This window comes from Amphiprion ocellaris, chromosome 7 (assembly GCF_022539595.1).
Source record: "Amphiprion ocellaris isolate individual 3 ecotype Okinawa chromosome 7, ASM2253959v1, whole genome shotgun sequence".
Lineage (NCBI taxonomy): Eukaryota > Metazoa > Chordata > Actinopteri > Pomacentridae > Amphiprion > Amphiprion ocellaris.
Genome location: NC_072772.1, coordinates 33,228,726 through 33,251,151, shown reverse-complemented (window position 1 = coordinate 33,251,151; position 22,426 = coordinate 33,228,726). Strand labels below are relative to the sequence as shown.

General features: G+C 36.4%; 2 protein-coding genes and 1 long non-coding RNA gene across 8 annotated transcripts in view; 1 reads left to right on the top strand and 2 right to left on the bottom strand.

Moving 5' to 3' along the window:
• Window positions 1-2,118, top strand: part of LOC129349276 (uncharacterized) — a 109,827-nt gene extending 107,709 nt beyond the window's left edge. For both annotated transcript variants that reach the window (XR_008602220.1, XR_008602219.1), the window contains one exon: window positions 1,981-2,118. This is a non-coding gene — a long non-coding RNA (uncharacterized LOC129349276). The remainder of the gene's footprint in view (window positions 1-1,980) is intronic.
• klc3 (kinesin light chain 3) overlaps window positions 1-22,426 on the bottom strand; it is a 248,905-nt gene that overhangs the window by 102,910 nt on the left and 123,569 nt on the right. The window lies entirely within an intron of this gene.
• hif1al (hypoxia inducible factor 1 subunit alpha, like) overlaps window positions 8,730-22,426 on the bottom strand; it is a 28,818-nt gene continuing 15,121 nt past the window's right edge. Inside the window, exons 4-15 of the mRNA XM_055011985.1 lie at window positions 21,937-22,021; window positions 20,723-20,829; window positions 17,967-18,148; window positions 17,756-17,862; window positions 16,000-16,147; window positions 15,701-15,921; window positions 14,392-14,549; window positions 14,201-14,311; window positions 13,895-14,058; window positions 12,221-12,335; window positions 11,727-11,850; window positions 8,730-9,960 (exon numbers count right to left, since the gene is read on the bottom strand). Of these exons, the coding sequence (XP_054867960.1) occupies window positions 9,893-9,960; window positions 11,727-11,850; window positions 12,221-12,335; window positions 13,895-14,058; window positions 14,201-14,311; window positions 14,392-14,549; window positions 15,701-15,921; window positions 16,000-16,147; window positions 17,756-17,862; window positions 17,967-18,148; window positions 20,723-20,829; window positions 21,937-22,021 (1,590 nt within the window). The 3' untranslated portion in view covers window positions 8,730-9,892. The remainder of the gene's footprint in view (window positions 9,961-11,726; window positions 11,851-12,220; window positions 12,336-13,894; window positions 14,059-14,200; window positions 14,312-14,391; window positions 14,550-15,700; window positions 15,922-15,999; window positions 16,148-17,755; window positions 17,863-17,966; window positions 18,149-20,722; window positions 20,830-21,936; window positions 22,022-22,426) is intronic.

Sequence of the window (22,426 nt, the reverse complement as noted above, 5' to 3'; positions counted from 1 at the left end):
ATACTAATTCTTCTGGTTTTTGCGCATTTATCATCTATTTTTTTGCCATTTTTGAGTTTTTTTTAACTTGAGTCTCGACTCGACCGTTTTTCTCAGGAGGTTGGACTTCAGCCTTTGAGCTGGAGGGTTGAACCCTCAGTTCCAAGACTTTCCAAGCCTCCAGACCTCCCGAGTCCTCAGGACCTGAGCTTTCACACAGTCTGAGGGCTGAAATTTTCTAAGTTCCACAGTAGATCTCTGTTAGATTTAACTTTCAGACAGTCCAAGGACTGATATCTTCTAAGTTCCTGAGTAGTTCTCTGTTAGTCTGAACCTTCAGACAGTCTGAGGACTGAAATCGTAAAAGTTTCTCAATACTTCTCTGTTAGTTTGAGCTTTTAGACAGTTCGAGGACTGAAATCTTGAAAGTTCTTGAGTAGTTCTCTGTTAGTTTGAACCTTCAGACAGTCTGAGGACTGAAATTTTAAAAGTTTCTCAGTACTTCTCTGTTAGTTTGAACTTTATGGTTACCAGAAGCCTTAAAACTTGTGACCATGAGTCTTGATTTCACATTTAGACCATCCAGCTGAGTTCTTCTCAGACCTTCACCTGTGGGTTTTTTAGAAATCCTCAACAAACTTTGATTCTCTTCACTGAACAGTAAAGTTTGTGGAGATCAGAAGGTAACATTAGTTTGATCGATGCCTTAGTAGACTTTATCTGGAAAGCAGTTTTCTGAAATGAGTTCTTAGTAAATCTGTCCACAATCAAACCAAGAACATAGAAAGAGGAAATGTTTGAAGAAACAACTTGATGTTTTCATTTCAGACTAGAAAACACTTAAAGACTTTTATCTGTTTTTGCTCTTTTTGATCGTTTTATTGTCTCTTCTGTTTAATTTGATCTTCTAAAGTCTAACTGGTGCCCTTTCAAAGGTTTTGTCTTTAGTTTGATTCTTCTTAAATGTTTAGTTTTGCTCTTTTCTCACCTTTTATTCTGTTCTAATGTCTGATTTGATTTCGAAATGTTTTATCTTTTTAATGTTTAATTGTTGTTTTTTCAAATGTTTTATCGGCTTGTTTGAAAAATTTCCTTTTCTTTCCCAGTGTTTAATTTTTTGATTACATCTTTAAGGTTTTTCTTTTTAAATGTTTTACCACCTTTTAATGTTTAATTTTCTTTTTAATGCTTCATTGTATTTTCTGTTTAATTCCTATTTAAAGTTTTATTGTCTTTAAGATTTAATTTTCTAATTAAACATTAATTTTTTAATTAAATGTTTTGACTTTTAAAGGTTTAATAATCTAATTAAATGTTTTATATTTTTCTAAATGTGTAATATTCTTGTTTAATTATTTTTTTTAAATGTTTCATTATCTAAAATGTTTCATCTTTAATGTTACATATTTTTGTTTAAAAATTTTTGTTTAATTTCATAATTACATGCTTTGTATCTTCTGTTTAATTATCTAATTAAATATGTTGTCTAATGTAATTTAATTGTATTTAATGTTTAATTTTATTTTTAAAAGTTTTATTATATTAAACATTTTTTTCCTTGTAGTTTATTTCTTTAATCTTTTTTTTCTGTCAAGATTTTAACCCCAACCTTAAAAATGAAACAAACCCTTAAATCACAATGAAAATACTTCTGTTGTCACAATCATGAGTTAGTCAATTATTCAGTTTATCAATTCAACTTTATTTGTTTAGCACCTTTCACACAGATGACAAAACTAAACAAGCAAAGAGAAAAAAAACTATGCTAAAACTATGATTAAAACTCAAAAACATATTTTTTTAAAAAAAGATTTAACATGGTAACAAAATCTGTTGTGTCCAGGGGATGGAGGGAGTTTATTGAAGTCTTCTTGGGCTCACATGGGAAATCATTTAAAATATAAACTTGATATTCAGTCTAAGGAAACTGCAGAGCGACAGAAGAACCAACAATATCTCCTGTTTTCTCCTTTAATGAGTCGACTCTTCTTGTGCTTTCAGACCAAAGAACTACAGACTCTTCACAACCTGCTCAAACTCTTGGTACAGGACCTCACCACACGGGTCAAGAAGGTTTCCTTCTCATTTCTACTCTGAAGCTCACCTTCTCCTGCTCAAACTGCTGACAAATGTTTCTGCTGTTCTGAAGTCTGGTTTCCAGAACGTCCTAAAAACTCTCAAAGTCTCTTCTGCTGCAGGTTGCTTTGTAGAACTGTTCCAGAAAACCTCACTAAACCACATGGAGGAGCCTCAAGATAGTCGTCCAAATGAAACCATACAAAAACCAAACTAGTACAACCCAAACGCTAAAGTCTCCTGCAGCCTACCAGAGAACCTCTGAGAACAGAGAATCAGGACAGGAACTCTTACCTTCTGGACAACCAACGCTGGTTCTCAAACAAGAATACAGAATGTGTCTGACCAAAAACCTCTGAAGACTCACTACAGCCAAGATAAAGACACAACTCAGCTGTAGCAAATCCACTAATCACTGCACACATTAGCACCATGTGCTAACTGTGGCTAAAGAACCACCTTTACCAAGACAACTATCCAGTACAAAGCCCTAAAACACACCAAGAAACACATTAAAGATGATTTTACTGCTGGAAGCTGCAAGCCGACGCCTAAAGAACAAACTAAAGCAAGGGAGTCAAACCCAGTTCACTGGTGAAGAGAAGCAGAGGAAATGTTTGTCTGCAGCTAAATAAAGCAGGAAGACACTGAGCTGCTCAGGTGTTCCTGATAACACCAAGCTGCTCAGGTGTTCCTGATAACACCAAGCAGCCACCTGGACAGCCAATAGGAACACAGCTTACTGGAAGTCCAGAGGGCTGGGTTAGTGAAGGAAATTTAGTTTAAAGTTGAAGCAGAAAGTTAACAAAGAAAGTTGAAAACCACCTTCTGATCCCTGAAATCTCTGAGTTTTCACACAAAGAACGCCTGAACATGTCAAACTGGTTCCATAGTAGAACCATCATTGTAAAAACGTCATAGTATGGTGTGTTGCTCAACAAACATGTAAGAAACATGAGAACAGAGAGAACCCAACCAGTAGGTCACAGTTTATCATCATCTAATCATCTCCTGAAGTCCATATGGTGAGAGACATCAGTATCTGGTTGTTAATTTACCAGAGGATGCTTATAATCATGCTGATGTGGTCTGTACTCTGCAGTATTTTAGTGACTCAATAAATGCCTAAGTTGTTTTTTTAAAAATGCTTTTTAGTTTTTAATAAACATTTAACAGCCTATATGTAATCAATAAATGGCCTTTGCCTATCTTAAGAAAAATTCACTCAGAACTCTGATATGTTAACAGTACTAAATAAATCAATAAATACATGCATACACACATAAATAAGTTAATACATTAACTGTGTTAAGATAAGATTTAGATTTTTTTTTAAAAAGTTGTTTATGTTTTTGCAGAATCCAGTATTGCTCACTGGTTGGTCATTACATTTTGTTAGTTTGATTTCACTGTTTAAAATGATGCCACCTCTTTTCAGACAGAACCTGTGATAATAAAACAATACAAAATTTTTAGTTCCGTGTTAATAAAGCACTTAAAGCTTTAAGTATGGCTAAATGCTTTTTTCAAAATTAAATATATCACTCCTTAGGTGGTAGTGGCCCCAAGTTCAGTAAAGTTGGAAAGATATTCACAGATTCGGGCTTCCAGCATCAATAACTCGTTAGATATAGGTTGTCAAAACATAAACGGTGCCTCTTTCCCATTGTTGCAAGGCAGACAATGTGCTACAAGCCCAGTTTTATCAAAAGTAGCTGTCTTTCAAGCTACAGGAATAACATTGGTGTCTATGGAGTGAACAGGGTCCGTCTGCAATTTGCAAAACCACTGCAACAGTAAAGAGAGACAAATATTCAATAACTTCACTCTTATACATTGTAGTGTCACTAAAATCACTGCAGCCTTCAACTGGCTCCTGTTGACAAAGTGTTTTAACAGAAATGTAAATGCTGTAATTTGATTCTTTTAATGAACCATGTAACTTGAATGGATGCGATGCTGGTGTGACCACAGTGCACACGTCTGATGTTGCTCACAGTGGTCCAAGGAACGCTCAGGGAGTTTGTGTGTTTGCTCACACTCAGACTGAAAAATTACAGGGAACATTGGTCCTTAGTGGTGGATTTATAATGGGATCACAATCATGTGATCGTCAGCAGGCAGCTGATGTGGTGTTCACTTGTCATAGTTAAAGTGACGCCGTGCCGCAATCTGGCGATGATACAGAAATGTTAAACAAATCCGTGGATTCAGACAATAAGCCGCATCACTGCCAAAATCTAATCAGTTGGTCCTTGTGTCATTTCTGACCTTCCCTGAAAATTTAATCTAAATCCGTTAGTCCGTTTTTGAGTCATGTTGCTAACAGACAGACGGACAGACAAACCAACGCTGATCGTCACATAGCTCCACCGAGGCTCCACCTCCTTGGCGGAGTAAAAATGTAAGAAATGTGATGCACAACACTTGAGGCGTAAAAAAAACTAATTTTGCACTTTGCTGGACTGAGAAAACCAGTTCAAAGGGACAAAGAATCCACAAAATCAGCTAAAAACTGTCCTCACCAAAGCACAAAAGGAGAGTAATTTCCTTTAGCTACAGTTAAAATAAGCTTTTTACACTGTACGAGGCGTAGAAAGGCATTTTAAGACAAAAAAGATCTCTGACAGCTCAGTGGAGACACACCTGGATACGAGAGATTAGAATGAAATCTGGTTCGTACGGAGATATTTTGTAAAATGATGGTTGTGTGGACAATTTTTTTTTTAAATGGAGGGGAAAGATATATCTATATTAGTGTGTATAGTACTTAAAATGATGTTAAAAAACAAAAGAAAACAAGCATTTTAGAATCATTATCAGAAACCTAAAAATGTCTATATTATCTGACAGTCGATGTGTTGGTCTGACTCAATATGAAGCAGAAGATCTGTATCAGAAAACACATAAAAAGCTTCTTCCCTCATCTCTGCTGTTCATCTTAATAATGAATGAATGAAGAAAAAAGGAAATGGAAATGTTGTAGAGTCACACGACTTCAGTGTGGTTTCCAGACCACAGTTCAAAATATGACGATAAAGGAAGTTTGTGAAAATCTTTACCCTCAAAAGAGTTTTCCATTAAAAAAATCTGAATTTGTATGTTGACAAAAGGCCAGAATAAAAAGATCAACCTGTGTTTAAAACAGAAGACACTTGTAGAAATGTGGACGAGGCCTTGATTGAAGGTGATTTGCTTTGCCTGTGTTCAGCTGTTTGCTCATTCCTGAAGTTTCCTGCAAGTCAGATGGATGGAAACATCTTCTTAAAGGTAAAAAACAAGTCATTTTATGATGTTTGTTCCACACACAGATGATATTTCAGCTTCTAAAATGACTAAATGCAAATTCAACTGTCATGAAAACTGATTATCAACATTCTCAGGTGAAAAAACTGCAGCAATCTACCTGTAACATGAGAACTATTGGGGTTTAAAATCAAAGTTTTCAGCTCCTGCTTCTGCTTTTATTGATTCATAGATGCTGCTGGTAAAAGTTTTTCTCCTTCTGAGTTGAGGTTTGTTCTGGTCGGATCATCGTGTTTCTTCTACCTGCTGCAAGGTCAGTAAAACAACAACAACGCTTAGATAGAGAATCAGTGTTTAGATCAATCAATTGTTTTATTGACACTATGAAAAAGTGATTGAGAAACATTCTTGTAACTCATTTAGAACAATGAAGGAACAAGTGAGAATGGAATTTTATGCTACTTCATGCTTCCACTGCAGAGTCGTTCCATGTCAACTCAGTGAAGGTTGTTGTTTGACCATCTGAGAATCTCTTGAAACTTTCTAGAAATGATCTGAAATGGGTTCTATAGTAGAGATATATTCTTCCTAATTATTTGAAAATCCACATTATTTGCCATTTTTGAACAAATCCTGAATCTGAGAGGTCTTAAGCACCAAACTGAGGCTTGTTTGCCAGAATTTGCTGAATTCTCTCCCTTCACCAGAAATTCCTGAACATCTGAAGATTCCAGGATGTAAACTTCAAGAGATGTGGACATCTGAAAGTGGTGTCTTGTTCAGTTTCCAACTCAAGAGAGATTTATTGAACTGGGTGAAAAAGGATGAAAATGTTGGTATTTCAGCTTTTAAAAAAGGACAGATGTCAGTTTGAGATCATTTCTAGAAAGTTTCAACAGATTCGGAGATGATCAAACAACAATCTTCACTGAGATGACATGGAAGAACCCTTCAGTGGAAGCATAAAGCAGCATAAAATGGAAACACTGAAACTCAAGTAAAGTAGAAATATCCCCAAGAATTGCACTAAAGTACAGTACTTGAGCAAAGAAACACTTCAAAGAAATATTGTCTTATCTTCACTAAAATGACAACTTTTCAAGTCTGGCACAGTTCCTGAGTAAATGTTCTTGTATTTCCAGCTCCGTGTGTTCCTAGAAATAAGTGGCTTCATGTTTCTTTTTCCTTTTGTTTTTCTGAGTCGCTGCCTGGAGAATAATCTCAAAGATGGAGCTCCAGAAACCAACTGGTTTATTAATCAGACTTCCTGTTTCAGTGTGAACCTTCTGGGTGTGTTTCTGGAGTTAGTCCAGTTTTACAAAAAGCAGAAGTTGGTTGGAAGAGTCTGTTGTCGGGAAGTAAAAGAGTCTGTTTACTGTCAGTCAGCTGAGACCAGATAAATGAGGATCGTAACCAGCGTTGCCCAGTAAAACCACAAACTGGAAGTTACTCTGAGTAAAATACACAATGAATACCTTTAGCTTAGTTTAAATTCTAGTTTTAAGAGACTCAAACCACCTATAAAAAGTGTTTTCTTCTTCTGCAGCTCTCAGTTCTCTGAAGATTTCTCCTTATCTGCACTATTACATCCACTATTTAGCATTAAACGGTGCTACAAAGTAACTAAACACATTTACTAGAATACAATAGAGTGAATAAATCATTGTAAAACAACAAAAGGCTGTTTTGCAGCAAACAACAAAATGGCACAAAGTTATTACAATTAAAAAATAAGTAGAATTAAATAAAACTACTGTGTAAGAATAAGATTAGACTATATATATATATATAATAAAAGTGCAGGTTACATGTGATTTACTGGATTTAAATATAGTTTTGAGTCATTTTCTGCCACTTTCAGAGAAAAATACTGCATTTTTTTGTTCCATTGCATTTAACTGACACCTTTAATTACTTTGCATATTCAGATGAATAATGCAAAATATAACTGACAAAAAACACAATGCATTTATTATAATACGAAACTTTATTCTCCAGTGTGATTTACAAACTACCCAGCTGTAAATAAAGTGATTAAAATAAGCTTCACATTTAAAGAGATAAACATTTACTTATGTGTTTAATAAATACTTCTACTTTTGCCATTTTAAGTACATTTTAATGCCAGTACTTTTTTACTCAAGTGAAAAATCTGAATGCCAGACTTGATCCAGAGTATTTCTAAACTGTGCTACTGTTACTTAAATACTAGATCTGAGTACTTGTTGTACTGCTGCTGCTGGAGAAAAACAATATATGTTCTCTAACAATATAATGCATATTATTCAGAAATGAGCCATTTTTTACAAGGGATATTTTTACTTTTTCTACTTTGGGTGTATTTAGATGCTCTTTCTGTTGTACTTGAGTAAATATCTGAACACAACTGAGTATTTTTACACTGTGGTACTGTTACATAAGTACTAGCTGTGAGTACTTGCTGTACTGCTTTAGTTTGAGGACATCACATGCTGGAAGTTTCCTCTGAAATGACTCGACAGAGTTACTCAACTCAGACTGCTGTGAAACTAATCAGAAGTAATGAAACATCTTGAGGATTTCCCTTCTGGTGACTCCGAGGTCATGTTGTGCAAAAAGGGTGAATTTACAGTTTCTCACTAAGAAATGATGCAAACGTCTCCACCCAGATTCATGATGTAACATGATGAAGTGGATTTTAGTTGTTTATTTCTTCATGCGGCTAATTCAGTCCTGTTTTACTTCCACCTGCTGTCATGCAATACTTTCTTTACTTATTACAGCACTCAGTTGGAAATACTCCAATTCTTACTGTAGTAAAAGTAGTAAAATCTATATGTTTATTTATTTATTCTTTAAAATGGGACAGTTCGTACTAGAGATGGTAGCCATACGATTAATTTCCATCTCAAGTCCCAATGGCAGATCAAAGATAAATTACAAATAACATAAAACCATAACTGAACAAAGACATGCAAAAAAGAAACAAACAACAAGCGATAACACGTAGTGCACATGACAGACAAAAACTGGGAGACCAAGGCAGCTACCAACTTAACATTTACACATGATTATATTGCAAATATGTCTTTGCTGTTATTGCGTATATCCCTCTATCATTATTGCACATTGCTATACTACACTTATCCCTCTGTCACTATAACGTAAGAGTCCACTACACATATCCCTCTGACACTATTATATATAATTGTATTGTATTGTATTGTATTGATATGTAAATCCACTCTTGGCTACAAGTTTTAGCCATTTATCCACTTTTAGCCAAAAATTTGATTTGTTTTTCCAATTTTAGCGAAAGGTTTCATGTGTTTATCCACTCTAGCCGAAAGTTTAGTCTGTTCTTCCACTTTTAGCTAAAAGTTTAATCTAGTTTTCATGGTTAACTGTAATGTAGTAACTTCCAGAAGAACTCACCACGCAGTAGCATCTGCTTTGTCTTCAACAGCTTTATTTAGTTCCAGAATACACACCGGATAAACAGTAAAAATAAAAGAACAGTATTTTAATCTTCTCCCTGGTTTAAAATCACCATGAGCAGATAACAGCACAGAATAACCTGTTCACTGGATGATAAAAGGCACAGAGAGTTTTAAAAGAAATAAACAAAAAAACAGACAGAATTATGGAGGAAATAACTGAATAACAATCTTCCACATCAATATTTCATCAAACACTGCAAGAAGAGTACAAGGCTACATGTCAAGCTAAAACTGGTTACAAGTCATAAAATAATTCAAACTGAAAGACAGAAACAACCCTAAATACTAGTGTTTAATCCCATTTCTAACCCTCATATAGAGACTGCACCTAATAATGGCTTCAATATGGCAAATTCATCAACTCTACGTTTAAAGTTTTAATAAAAGGACAAATCAAACTGCATCGTGTTATGGTCGGAAACATTTCACGGTCCAGGCGACGGATCTGAAAGTCTTATATGTTTCTAAATGTTATCACTGACTGATCGTCTCATGTTGGCTGATAGGGAGTGTACGATAAACCGAAGCCCACCAACCCGACACCTCAAGAAGACTAAAACTAGACTAATACGATTGGTGATTTGAGGATAATAGTTTAAATGCATTATTTTAAAAAAGTCTTGCACGTGTGTATAAAAATATGCCACTGATATTCGCTGAAGAGAAACAAAAGGACAGAAAACTGATTAGCTGCACGGAGGAACATTTAATCTCAATGTTTCACGCAGTTTTCATGCAGATTATTAGCACCACCTGCTGTTTCCTGACAACAGACAGACCTCAGTGGTGATTCCTCACATTTAAAGATCAGCGATGAAGCGAAACGAGCAGCGTGAGGTTAAAGGTGGCCGACTAAAGCGCCTCCCGTTTGGTTTTCTCTGCTCTTCAACAGGCAGCTGGCTTCACAGTGAGAAAACCCAACAGGAGACGCCATCCTGGTTCGGCTCGGGTCACCTCGGACCCGACGGCTCGCTTTCTGGGTGAGTCTGGACTTGTGTGCGTTTATGTTAGCGGTGTGTTGCGTTTATACAATTTGTGCGCGCTGAGTTCTGGCGTCGACTTTCTCGATTTGAGGTGAAAAAGTCGACCGTCCGGACTAGCAGGAAAGTCCATCAGGACATGGGGGAGAGAGGAGGGGAGAGATCAGGAGGGCGAGGCATGAAGATGTCCCTCATCAGAGCTGGAGGAGACACAAACACACACAAAACCTTAGATTTAGAAACTTTAAAACCAAACTGAGGCAAACCTGTAATCATAATCTGGACTTAATGCTCATAGTTTAATGTAGAATCTGATCACACTGTGAATTATGGAGCCCCCTAGAGGTCATGGTAGGCCACTAGTTTTTGGTTTGTGTTTCCTCACAATATCATTTTTTAAACCTCCTGTTGTCTTCATTTACAGGCACCAAAAATATTGTTTCCTTCTCTGAAAAAAAATTCAAAAATTCAGCAAAAAAATTCCCCATTTTCAGAAAATTTGCAAAACCTTCTGGAAGAAAATTCCAATAATTCCTTAAAAGTTTCGCTTTAAAGTTTATTTTAAAAAAACTCCCCCAAATTTGGCAAGAAAATTCTTGTAAATATTTTCCAAAAATGAGTAAAAATCTTCCAAAAAATCCTAAAAATATCTAAAGTGATTACATATATATCAGTAAAACTTCTAATATTTTCTTTAAGAGCATTCACAAAAAAATCAACGAAAATCCAGCGAATTTCGCTGGATTTTGGTTGATTTTTTTGTGAATGTTCTTAAGAACCATTTCTTTTTTCCCACCAAAAATGTTCAAAAATATCCCAAACATGTTGGAAATGTGGACATCAGAAGTTTCACTGAAAATCTATTTTTTTTTCTCCACATTTTCAAACTTTAAAACGGGTCAATTTTGACCCGCAGGACGACACGAGGGTTAAATAGTTGTGGTCAAGTTAGAGCTCACTGACAGTTTGGTGAAACACTGCAGATATTACAGAAACCAGAGATTGTTTCACACTTTACTAAATGCATCTATAGCTTCTTATGTGTTTTAAAAGTCCGATATCCGACAGCCGCTCTGTTTGCTGTGACTTTTAAGGGTTCTGCAGTGACTGTAAGTCAGTCACAGAAAAAATAAATCTCTTCTGCCTCATTCTGAAGAAAGAAATTTCCCAACAGACGCATCTCAGGTCATCAAGTTTTCTATTGCTCCACCATGTCTGATTTGCTTGAACCCCTTTATCACAAACTCTGGATATTTAAATGGTATGAGTGAAATTTTAGGCTGATATATCGAATACTTTCTGAGATAAAGCATTTTCTAAAATTGCATGTCACAATAATATTCAACAAAACATGTAGGATAATCACAAAAAAGGAGGGGAAAGTGATTTTTTTTGTTAAACTTTCAGGTAAAAGGTGTACCACAGAAACATTACTAGATGGTCTCAAGCCACAAAACAGTTATCCTGAAAAATACTCAGTATATAAAACTAAAATTTCAAAGTAATCTTTATAAATATCCATATTTTATGCTGTAAAAACTTCAAGCAAATCAGCAATAGTCCAGCAGAAACTCTTCTAAAAATTCTACTACTCTCTTATCATTGAAGCTGCCTGTGAAAATCTATAAACAGACAGAGTACATTAAAAAAATCACTTCAGATCTGATTGTGATTGTTGGAATATTTCACGTCTTTAGCACTGAATCCTACTGAGGAAACAGAAATGTTTCTGTAAAAAGAAAGAAAAAAGAAGCCGTAAGTCTTCAATATGGTCACTAGGGGGCATCACATCACCTCTAGAAGCCAAAAACTAAACAGATTTTTATTGTTTTGCTGGAACTTTAAGCTCATCAGTGTGTTTTTTCCTAATAATTTCAATTTGAACCCAGACTTGTGTAAAAGAATTCTGAGTGAAAACAAACTATTAATTCAATGAGCTTTCTCTGTATTTGTACGTTAGAATTACCTGTGGTGTCACAGAGTCCCTGAATGCCTCCTAAAACCGGGTCTCTGCCGGTGAGCAGTCGACTTCGATGCCCCGGTCCTGGATCCAGGAGCAGATCAGACGGGTCGACTTCCTCCAGAGAGCCCTGAACGGAGATTTAACAGAAAATCAGAAGAAACGACACCAAAAAGCAAGTTTAACAGTCAGTAAATCTTAAACCTGATCTTCCTAGATTCAGTAAAAAGAAACTAGACTTTTCGTTTTGCTTGTGGAAGATGTTTCACCTTATGGATGAGATGTGAAACATCTTCTAGAACCACAAAGAGATTCAGTTAAATTAGTTTTTAATTTGGTTTTTATTGGACGTCTAAAGATACATGTTAACTATTTAAATGTTGCTTTGAAGCTGAACACCCTCATTTTTTCCACTAATGTGTTTTTGTGCCTCCTTTCCAGCAGAAAGTTCTGGCGGTTTGATCCTTTGCAGGTGTTTTCATCGTTCATCCTCCACTCACCAGTAATCTGTGGGTGAAAAGAAGTTCTTCTTCTATCGACGGAGGATCTTGTTTCGGTTTCTTGTCCCGAATCATCATCTGAGGCAGCAGCTCTTCATCATCTGGGTTATGAGTCCTGAATGTGAGTCAGACGGAGAGATTGTAAAACATGTGGGTCAATTACAGTCAGGTAAGTAGGTGAGTTAAAGTTTCACTAGATCTGATATCGATTAGCCTCCAATGAAGAGAAAAACCAGACAAGCTGATTGTACATCTTGATTTTTGCTTAAATAGTGCATTAAATCAACTTAGTAATATAATGTTAACATGATATGTTGATGTTTCAGAGCAACAACATGTAAGAAGCTGTAATTATGACATGTTTATCTACTCCTAGCTAGCAGTTTCGTCTGTTTATCCACTTTTACCTAACATTTTAGCCGTTTTAGCTAAAGGTTTTAGCTGTTTATTTACTTTAACCTTACAGTTCCATATGCTTATCCATATTTAGTTGACTGTTACATCTGTTTATCTACTCTTAGCTAACGGTTTTAGCCATTTACCCACTTTTGGCTAACAGTTTCACATGTGTATCCACTTTTAGCTGCCTGTTTCAGCAGTTTATTCACTTTTACCCAACATTTTAATCGTTCCAGCTAATGTTTATTGACTTTAAACTAACAGTTCCATATGCTTATCCATATTTAGTTAACTGTTGCATCTGTTTATCTACTTTTAGCTGACACTTTGATGTGTTTATCCACTCTTAGCTACCAGTTTTAGCCATTTAGCCACTTGTAGCCAAACGTTTAATCTGTTTTTCCACTTTTAGCACACAGTTTCATCCATTTATTTATTTATTTTTTCTACTGCTTAAACGTGAGCACTTTCCCTGTTTATCCACTTTTACCCAACATTTTAATCGTTTCAGATAATGTTTATTTACTTTAACCTAAAAGTTCCATGTTTATCCACATTTAGCTGACTGTTACGTCTGTTTATCTACTTTTAGCTAACAATTTAAGGCATTTACCCACTTTTGGCTAAAATTTGGTTGTGTTTTTCCACCATAGCTAACGGTTTCACACGTGTATCCACTTTTAGCTAACGGTTTGATGTGTTTGTCCACTCTTAGCTACCAGTTTAGCCACTTTTAGCTTAATCCGTTTTTCCACTTTTAGCACACAGTTTCATCTATTTATTTTTTCTACTGCTTAAATTTCTAAGTCTTTGAATGGAAGCAACATGAGCAATTTCCCCTCATGGATCAATAAAGTATTTCTGATTCTGCTATTAAATTGTAAATTTATTGGTGGCAGAGTTACAGCAGCTTCCTGTTTAAGAAGACCTCTCTCTTCGTACCAAACCATTTACCTCTAGATCTGAAACGTCACTAATTATTGTATTTTTCTAAGTTATTATAGACTTGTGACGAGTTCCTTTTGTCTTGGAACCATGAAAACAGCTGCTTCCTATTAAAGACAGATAGTTGGTATAGACGCTTGATGACTTTCTTTTGTCTTAGAACCATGAAGACATCTCATGGTGGAATACTGACTCTTAACTTTGCAATGTGACCAAACCAGATGTGTCCTATAAAGGCCACGGTACATCAGTGATAACTTTACACATCTCAGTACTAGTTGCCAGACTTTAAAAGATATTAACTGTGTAGATATAGTTGTTTTTTCTTACCGTTTCCTTCCCAGCGTCACTGTAGGCATCGCAGATGAAGGTGCACATGAAGACGTCAAAGGTTTTTCAACTTCTTCAGGTAAACTGCTGAGGAGGGTGAGCTGGAAGTCGTCGTCCATGGAGATGTACGGAGCCAGCATGTCCAGATCCATCACCTCCATGCCCTGAAGACAGAAAACCTGGTTTAGTCTCTACACAAATTAAAGAAAAATCACCCACGTCTGTAAAAATGTGATATCAGAAACTAAATCTCTTAGTTCCATTTTGGACAAATTGTAGTTGAGACCTGTTCTCCTGAGCTCCTACCTCCACAGTGTCTTCTTTCTTCTGATCATCTTCTGGCCAAAAGGCGAAGAACTTCTCCACCTCTCTGGTGTCCATCACCTCCTCTTCCTCCCCCTCTTCCTCACTGGTGCTCTGAGGAGATAAAATAAAGACATTAAATATAAAATCTGATGTTTTCCATGTTTTAAAGCACACTTAGAGTCTGTGTTTACCAGCAGCAGCTCGGGTGAAGACACCGATGAAGACAATGGAGGAGTGAGAGGGCTGAAGATGGGCGACAGCAGCTGTCGGAGCTGAGGGCTGCACAGGTCCTGAGGATCCGGAACCGAGGTCGGACTGGATGGACTCGCAAAGGAAAGTTCCAGAGAACCTGACGGTGAGAAGGTCAGAAAATGAGTTTTACTACATTTACATTAGAAACTAAACATCATTGAGACACATTAATGGAATTTGTTCCCTTTGACCAAACGCTTTAAGCACAAAATTACTGAAATTCCATCACTAGATTCAAGACACACTGGCCGTCCAAAAAAAAGTCGCACACTAATATTTCCGTGGACCGCCTTTAGCTCTAAGAACGACACTCATTCGCCATGGCATCATTTTGATAAGCTTCTGCAATGTCACAGCATTTATTTCTGAGAGTTTAATTCATCATCTACCAAGATCTTATAGTGATGATGGGAGAGTCGGACAAAGTCTTCTCTAGAACATCCCAAAGATTCTCAGTGGGACTGAGGTCTGGACTCTGTGGAGGTTAATCCATCTCATGCTCCCTGATCCACTCATTCTCAATGTGACCCCATTAATCCTAACATCGTCATCTTGGAACATGTTCATGCAATCAGGGAAGAAAAACTCCATTGATGGAAAGACCTTGTCATTCAGTGTATTCAGGTAATCAGCTGACCTCATTCTTTGGGAACATAACGTTGGTGAACCTGACCAACCCCAGATCATAACTCTAACCTCCACAGGCTGGTAGGCTCTAGACATGATGAGGGCATCACTTCATCTGCCTCTCTTCTTACCCTGATGCCCCCATCACTCTGGAACAGGGTAAATCTGAACTCATCAGACCACATGACCTTCTTCCATTGATCCAGAGTCCAATCTTTATGCTACCCAGCAAACTGAAGCCTTTTTTGCCCTGATTAGCCTCACTGATCAGTGGTTTTCTTAGAGCTACAGCTGTTTAGTCCCAATCCTTTGAGTTCCCTTCATATTGTGCGTGTGGAAATGCTCTTATTTTGACTATTAAACATAGCCATGAGTTCTACTGTTGATTTCCTATGATCATCTAAGAGTTTGTTCCTCCAAAATATTCTTCAGGTTTTAATAATGCATTGGACCCAATTTTAGCAGTTTCAGAAATCTCCTTAGATGTTTTCTTCGTTTGATGCAGGCCAATAATTTGACTCTTCTGAGACAGATTAACATCCTTTCCATGACCACAGGGTGACAGATAGAAGACGGATAGTCTTCTAGAATAAGTGATTCAAATCGTCTCTTCAGTCTTACCTCCGTTCAGCAGTACGATGGCGTCTCCGGCTGACGGAGCCAACAGGAGAAGCTCCTCCGGTTTCTCCTTCAGCTTTGTGAAGAGGTTCGCTGGGCTGTCGAGGTCTGAATCGGACTCCTCAGAAGCTCCGCTGATCTCTGCTGCTGCCGCCGGCTGGGATTCAGATTCACCACAGCGGGTTTGTTCGATTGAGAAAATGACATCTGGCTGCTCCACGGAGCTGCAGGAGGAAGACGAGATTTAAAGAACGTCCTGTAAAACTAGCAGCTGCTGGATGTGTTCTTGAAGTTTGAAGTACCTGAGGATGAAGTTGAGGCAGACGACGGCTTCCGGCTGCGACGTCTTGTTGTTGTAGAGGACGGTGGCCTGGGTCTCGGCCCAGACGAAGCCACCGCTGTTCGCCAGGAAGCGGTAGTGACTGGTGCTCACCTGCCCTTTGGACAGCACTGGAAGAAACAACAGAAGAAGGAGGTCAAGGTCCAGAAGGTTGTATTGTCCAAGAAATTCTGCACATTTTATCCCAGCTGGAGTGCTTGCAGACTGCTTATCCACTTTAAACTAACTGTTTATCCATATTTACCAATACGTTTCATCATTAATTTATTTAATTTATTTAATTTAATTAATTTTAATCATTAATTAATGCTCAAATATTGTAATAAAGCTATAATAATGCTGCATCTCAGAAAATTCGAACATAAAGTGATAATTTAATATATTCTAGATTTCTTACAGGTAAATGGAATATTTAAAGCTTTTTTGTTCATATTATGATGTTTGGGGCCTATAGTTTATGATAATCTGAAATCAAGTGTCTCATATTATTAGAATATTACAAGACCAGCAACTAAAACAAAAATTTCACACATTTTTCTGTGGAATTAAACAATCAACAGCCCCTAAAACTAAGCAATTAATGCTCAAATATTGTAGTAAGGCTACAATACTGCTGCATCTCAGAAAATCAGAACACTGTTAAAGGGTTTTTTCAAAAAAGTGAAAAGTCAATATATTCTAGACTCATTACTGGTAAAGTGAAATATTTGTAACCCTTTCTTGTTTATAGTTTGAGTATGGCCACAGCTCAAATCAGAAATCCAATGTCTCAGATTCTTAGATTATTTCCTAAAATCAGTTCAAAAAAGAAGATTAACAATAAAAAAATGTCCAATTTCTGAAAAATGTTTATTTATACATACACTTTAACACAAATTAGTGCATCAGTGTGGCAACTGAGCCTCAATCATCAAAATTTAAACAATAAAAGCATTAAATATTTACATTTTGACTCAATTGATGCATTCATTTGTGGTAAAGGAAACAAGAATTGAGTGTGTAAATAATCATTTTTCAGAAGTTGGACATTTCTCTATTGTAAATGCTTCATTTGACTAAGGGAAATATTCTGATTTCATGTCTATTTCTGATTTTTGACAGCAGAATCATCAAAATTAAAACTGAGAAAGGTTTGAAATATTCACTTTACCTGTGATTAATAAACCTTTTTTAAATTATGAAAGAAATAAATCTGTTAATAATATTCTAATTCTTCGAGATACATCCATCCATCCATCCATTATCTATACACCGCTTAATCCTCACTAGGGTCGCGGGGGGTGCTGGAGTCTATCCCAGCTGACTCGGGCGAAGGCAGGGGACACCCTAGACAGGTCGCCAGTCTGTCGCAGGGCTACATACAAAGACAAACAAGCACTCACACATTCACACCTACGGGCAATTTAGAATAATCAATTAACCTCAGCATATTTTTGGACTGTGGGAGGAAGCCGGAGTACCCGGAGAAAACCCACGCATGCACAGGGAGAACATGCAAACTCCATGCAGAAAGATCCCAGGAAAGCCGGGACGCGAACCAGGGACCTTCTCGCTGCAAGGCGAAAGTGCTAACCACTACGCCACTGTGCAGCCCTCTTCGAGATACATTGTTTGTTAATTTTTCAACATTTCTACCGTTTTGCTGCAGTTCTTCTGTACAAGTATGCGGTTTATAATCACCTTTATAACTACATGTGTGCGTGTTCTCTGAGACTCACGTGTGATCATGCTCTTGCTGACATGTTCGGAGTCGAGGGCGTGATGAAACTCAAACACCGAGCGTCCAATCAGATCGTCCGGTTTGTATCCAACCAACTCTTTAACCCTGGAAACGTGAAGACGGAGGAGAAAAGTGAGACCTTTCTCTTTATAATGGGAGTTCCTGGTTTATATTGTGAAGTTAGGACGGGTTAAACGTTCGGCTCCTACCTGCCCTCGCAGTGGGTGAAGCACATGTCCATGCTGTGGCGGGTGAGGAAGGTGGAGGAGTCGAGGGGGAACTCCACGCTGGAAGGGTGAGGGATGGGTTCACACAGCAGAGTCATGATTCGGCCTGCAGGAGGCGACGACGAGACGCCGAAAGGACGGATGTGGCCGGTGCAGTGGAGGACCTGAAAACCAGAAAACAGGTTAGTAAGGAGGCAGAGGGCTGATTTTTTAGAATCAAAACCTTAAGTGTAAATAAAATGTAGTTAAAACCTATTTAACATGTTGTTTATGTGTTTTATGTTGTTGTCTCAATGCAAAAGCTTGGTTACAGCTACTTCCTGTTTACGGATCGTTGGTATAGACGTGTGACGACTTCCTTTAGTCTTAGAACCATGAAAACATCTCATGGTGAAATACTGACTCTTGTTTTTGCATTATGAGCAAACAATAATTATTCAATTATTCATAACTGAGCTGTTTGTATGTCCAGTTCTAGACCTCAGGAGTGGGTTTGGAGTCTTTAAAAGTGCAATGTGAGGGACAAAGATGGTTTAAACTGGTCTAAAATTTGCAGTTTCACACCGAAAGGACGGACGTGGCCGGTGCAGTGGAGGACCTGAAACCAGAAACCAGGTCAATAAGGATGCAGAGGGCTGGTTTTAGCATCAGAAACTGTCTAAACTGTAAATAAAACCTATTTAAAATGTTGTTAATCGTTTTTTATGTTGTCTCAATGCAAAAGCTTGGTTACAGCTACTTCCTGTTTATGGATAGTTGGTATAGATGCGAGTTCCTTTAGTCCTAGAAACATGAAAACATCTCATGGTGGAGTACTGACTCTTGTTTTTGCATTATGAGCAAACAACAACTATTAAATTTTTAATAATTAAGTCGTTTGTGGTGTCTTTATGTCCAGTTTTAAACGTCACGAGTGGATTTGGAGTCTTTTAAAGCACAATTTGAGAGTTAATGATGGTTGAAACTGGTCTAAAATTTGCAGTTTCACTCATTTCTGTGTAGTTTTGTGACATATTTTACACACAAACTTGTAATTTTTATGACTTTTAAAGGTTTATCTGTATGTTTGCTCAGTTTTTGCAGCTTAAATGTTAAATTAATCACAGTTTCACTCTGTATTTCAGTCTCCAGTTACTATAAATCAGCCGAGTCTCAATAATAAAATGGAACATATGCACCAGTTTCAGGCCGGAAATCAAAGTAATCTGTAAATTACAGAGGTTTTCTTTAATTGAAATACCATTCACTACCCTTTTTTAAATCAGGTTTTATGCATAAACTTGTTTTTTTATGACTGGAGTCTTAACTTCTAAACGTTTATTTGTGTTTTTCATCAGTTTTTGCAGCTTGAATGTTAAATTAACCCGAAGAAGACTTTCATTTTAACTGGAAATCAAACTCATCTGTAAATAAGGGAGGTTTTTCTTTATTGAAAACACCATTTACTGAACTTTTGTGTATTTTTGTGACACTTTTCACACACAAACTTTTATTTTTATGACTTTTAAAGGTTTATCTTTGTTTTTCATCAGTTTTTTTGCAGCTTAAGTGTTAAATTAATCTGAATAAAGCTGAGTTTCAATAACAAAACAGAACTAATGGACCAGTTTCAAGCTGCAAATCTGTAAATAAAGGAGATTTTTTTCATTTTAAACAACATTTACTGAACTTCTGTGTGTTTTCCTCACATGTTTGTATATTTTTAAGACATTCTTAAAGATTTATCTGTATTTTCCTTCAGTTTCCTGCTTACTACGACTACTTTTACTACAAACCAACTGTGGGTAGACAACAAACTGTCTCAGAATAGATTCTAGGTCTGGATTCTTCCTCCCTGTTCAGGTTTCAGAGTCTAACTAAAGAAACGACCCAGTGGAGGAAAACTAGCAGCTGCCAGGAGGTTTAATCTACAGCGGAGAATCATCACATTGGCAGCTATTTTGAAGATTGAGGCTCTAAAATATAATTAAAATTATTTTAAAAAATGGAAAAATGGAAATAAAGCCACTCAGTTTAGACTAAGACTGGTCAGAAAAAAGGAAAATATGGCAGAAAAATGGTCTAATTTGTAGTTTACTGCTAATATTTTGCAGCAAATATTTTTGTGTCATTTTGTGTAATTTTTGTGTCTTTTTGTGTCATTTTTGTCTGCATTTCTATAATTTTTGTGTGATTTTTGAGTAATTTTTGTCCATGTCATTTTTGTGTTATTTTAGCATCCTTTTGTGTCATTTATGTGTGTTTTCGTGTCATTTTTGTATTATTTTAGCATCCTTTTGTGTCATTTATGTGTTTTTTTGTCATTTTTGTATTATTTTAGCATCCTTTTGTGTCATTTTAGCATCCTTTTGTGTTATTTTTGTGTCATTTTTGTGTTATTTTAGCATCTTTTTGTGTCATTTTTGTGTTATTCTAGCATCATTTTGTGTCCTTTTATGCCATTTTTGTGTCATTTTGTATTTTTGTAGAATTTTTGTCTGCATTTTTTTCCTGAATTCTTAAAGAGGCAAAAGTTGGAGGTAAAGAAGACGAGAAATTTGATTTGGTTGTTTTTTTCTGCCATGTTTTCTATTAATTTAACAACCAAAAATTTACCCAGAATTCATAGTAAGTTAATCAGATTATCAGATACATGTAAATTGGAGAATTTAGTGAAACTGATTTCTGGTTTTGTGGCTCAGATTAGATGGATTGAAGTGTTTAAAGTCGTTGCTTTTTGCTGGTCTGTGATTGGTCACCTTCCAGGAAGCAGACTTGATGTTGACGGTGCGCCCCCTGCTGGTCAGAGTGCTCTTCATCCGCAGGAAGAAGTTCCTCTGGCTGGGCTGAGATTTCTTACTCAGACCTGGAAACAAAACAAAGATTCATTTACAAACTTTTCAAGACATTAATCATTTCTAAGAAGCAAAGCTGCAACAATTAATGTATCAGTTGTCAGCTGTTAAATAAATCAAAAAAGTGGTTTGAGCACTTAAAAAAAAAAGTCTAAATTGTGGGATTGCAGCTTCTTAAATAGTGAAATTTTCTGGTTTCCTACATTCTTTATGACAGTAAACTCAATATTGACATTTATTTGACTGACTAAAGGAAATATTCTAATAATTTTAGATCAAGATTTCAGGTTTTTGAAGCCATAAAGTAAGAAAAGCTTGAAATATTTCACCATACATGTAATTAATATACTAATTATTAAACCTTTTTTAAAAATTATAAACTTTTTCATGATATTGAAACAGGATTTCTGATTTTTGAGGCCCTAATCAACAAAATGAAAACTAAAAATCTTGAAATATTTCATTTTATATATCTAAAAACATCATAACACCTTGAAAAACTTAAATTATTTTTCGTAATTTAATAAAAATCGGTTAAAGAATAAATTGAAATACTGGAGTCATGGATTTTCATGAGCTATGAGCCTTAAATAATCACAACTGAAACAAAAAAGGCTTGAAATACTTTACTTTATGTGAAATTACTGGGGCAGTGGTGGTGCAACAGTTAAGTTTCTGGACTACTGATCAGAAGGTCAGAGGTTCAAGCCCCGATGCAGCCAATGTTAGGCCCTTGAGCAAGGCCCTTAACCCTTCCTGCTCCAGGGGGCGCTGTACCGCGGCTGACCCGTCGCTCTGACTCCCCCAATTGGGGAGAGATACGAAAATCAGAATTTCCCCTCGTAGGATTAATAAGGGATAATAAAATAAATTTTAAAAATTAATACAGAATATATGAAAGTTTACCATTCTTTTTTTAGATTACAATTTCTCAAGATGCTTTATTTGTTAATTATCCCCACAAAAAATAGAATATCATGAAAAACTATTTTTTTCAGAATTTCATAAAAATTTAATTACATAAAAATTAAAAAAACTAAAAGAACATTTTTCACGATTGACTGACATTTTTAGATATAATAACGATGATATTATTATTAGTATTATTATTATTCTACCAGGGCGTGGAGTCAGCAGGTCTCTCAGCTCCTCCTGATCACATGGATGAACAAACTCATAGATGCTCTGACCGAGAAGCTCCAGCTGTGGACGACAAAAACAACAAAAAAAGGTAAATAAATCAAGTTTCCTTCGACTGAAACAACATTTAATGGACTTCTGTGTGTGTTTCTCTGTATATTTGTAAGCCATTCTTAAAGATTTATCTGTATTTTTCTTCAGTTTCCTGCTTACTGCTACTACTTTTACTACAAACCAGCTATGAGTCGACAACAAACCGTCTCAGAATAGATTCTAGGTCTGGATTCTTCCTCCCTGTTCAGGTTTCAGAGTCTAACTAAAGAAACAACCCAATGGAGGAAAACTAGCAGCTACCAGGAGGTTTAAGAACGAAAAAACAACAAATCTACAGCAGAGAATCATCACATCGGCAGCTATTTCAAAGATAGAGGCTCTAAAGTTTAATTAAAATTATTTTTAAAAATGGAA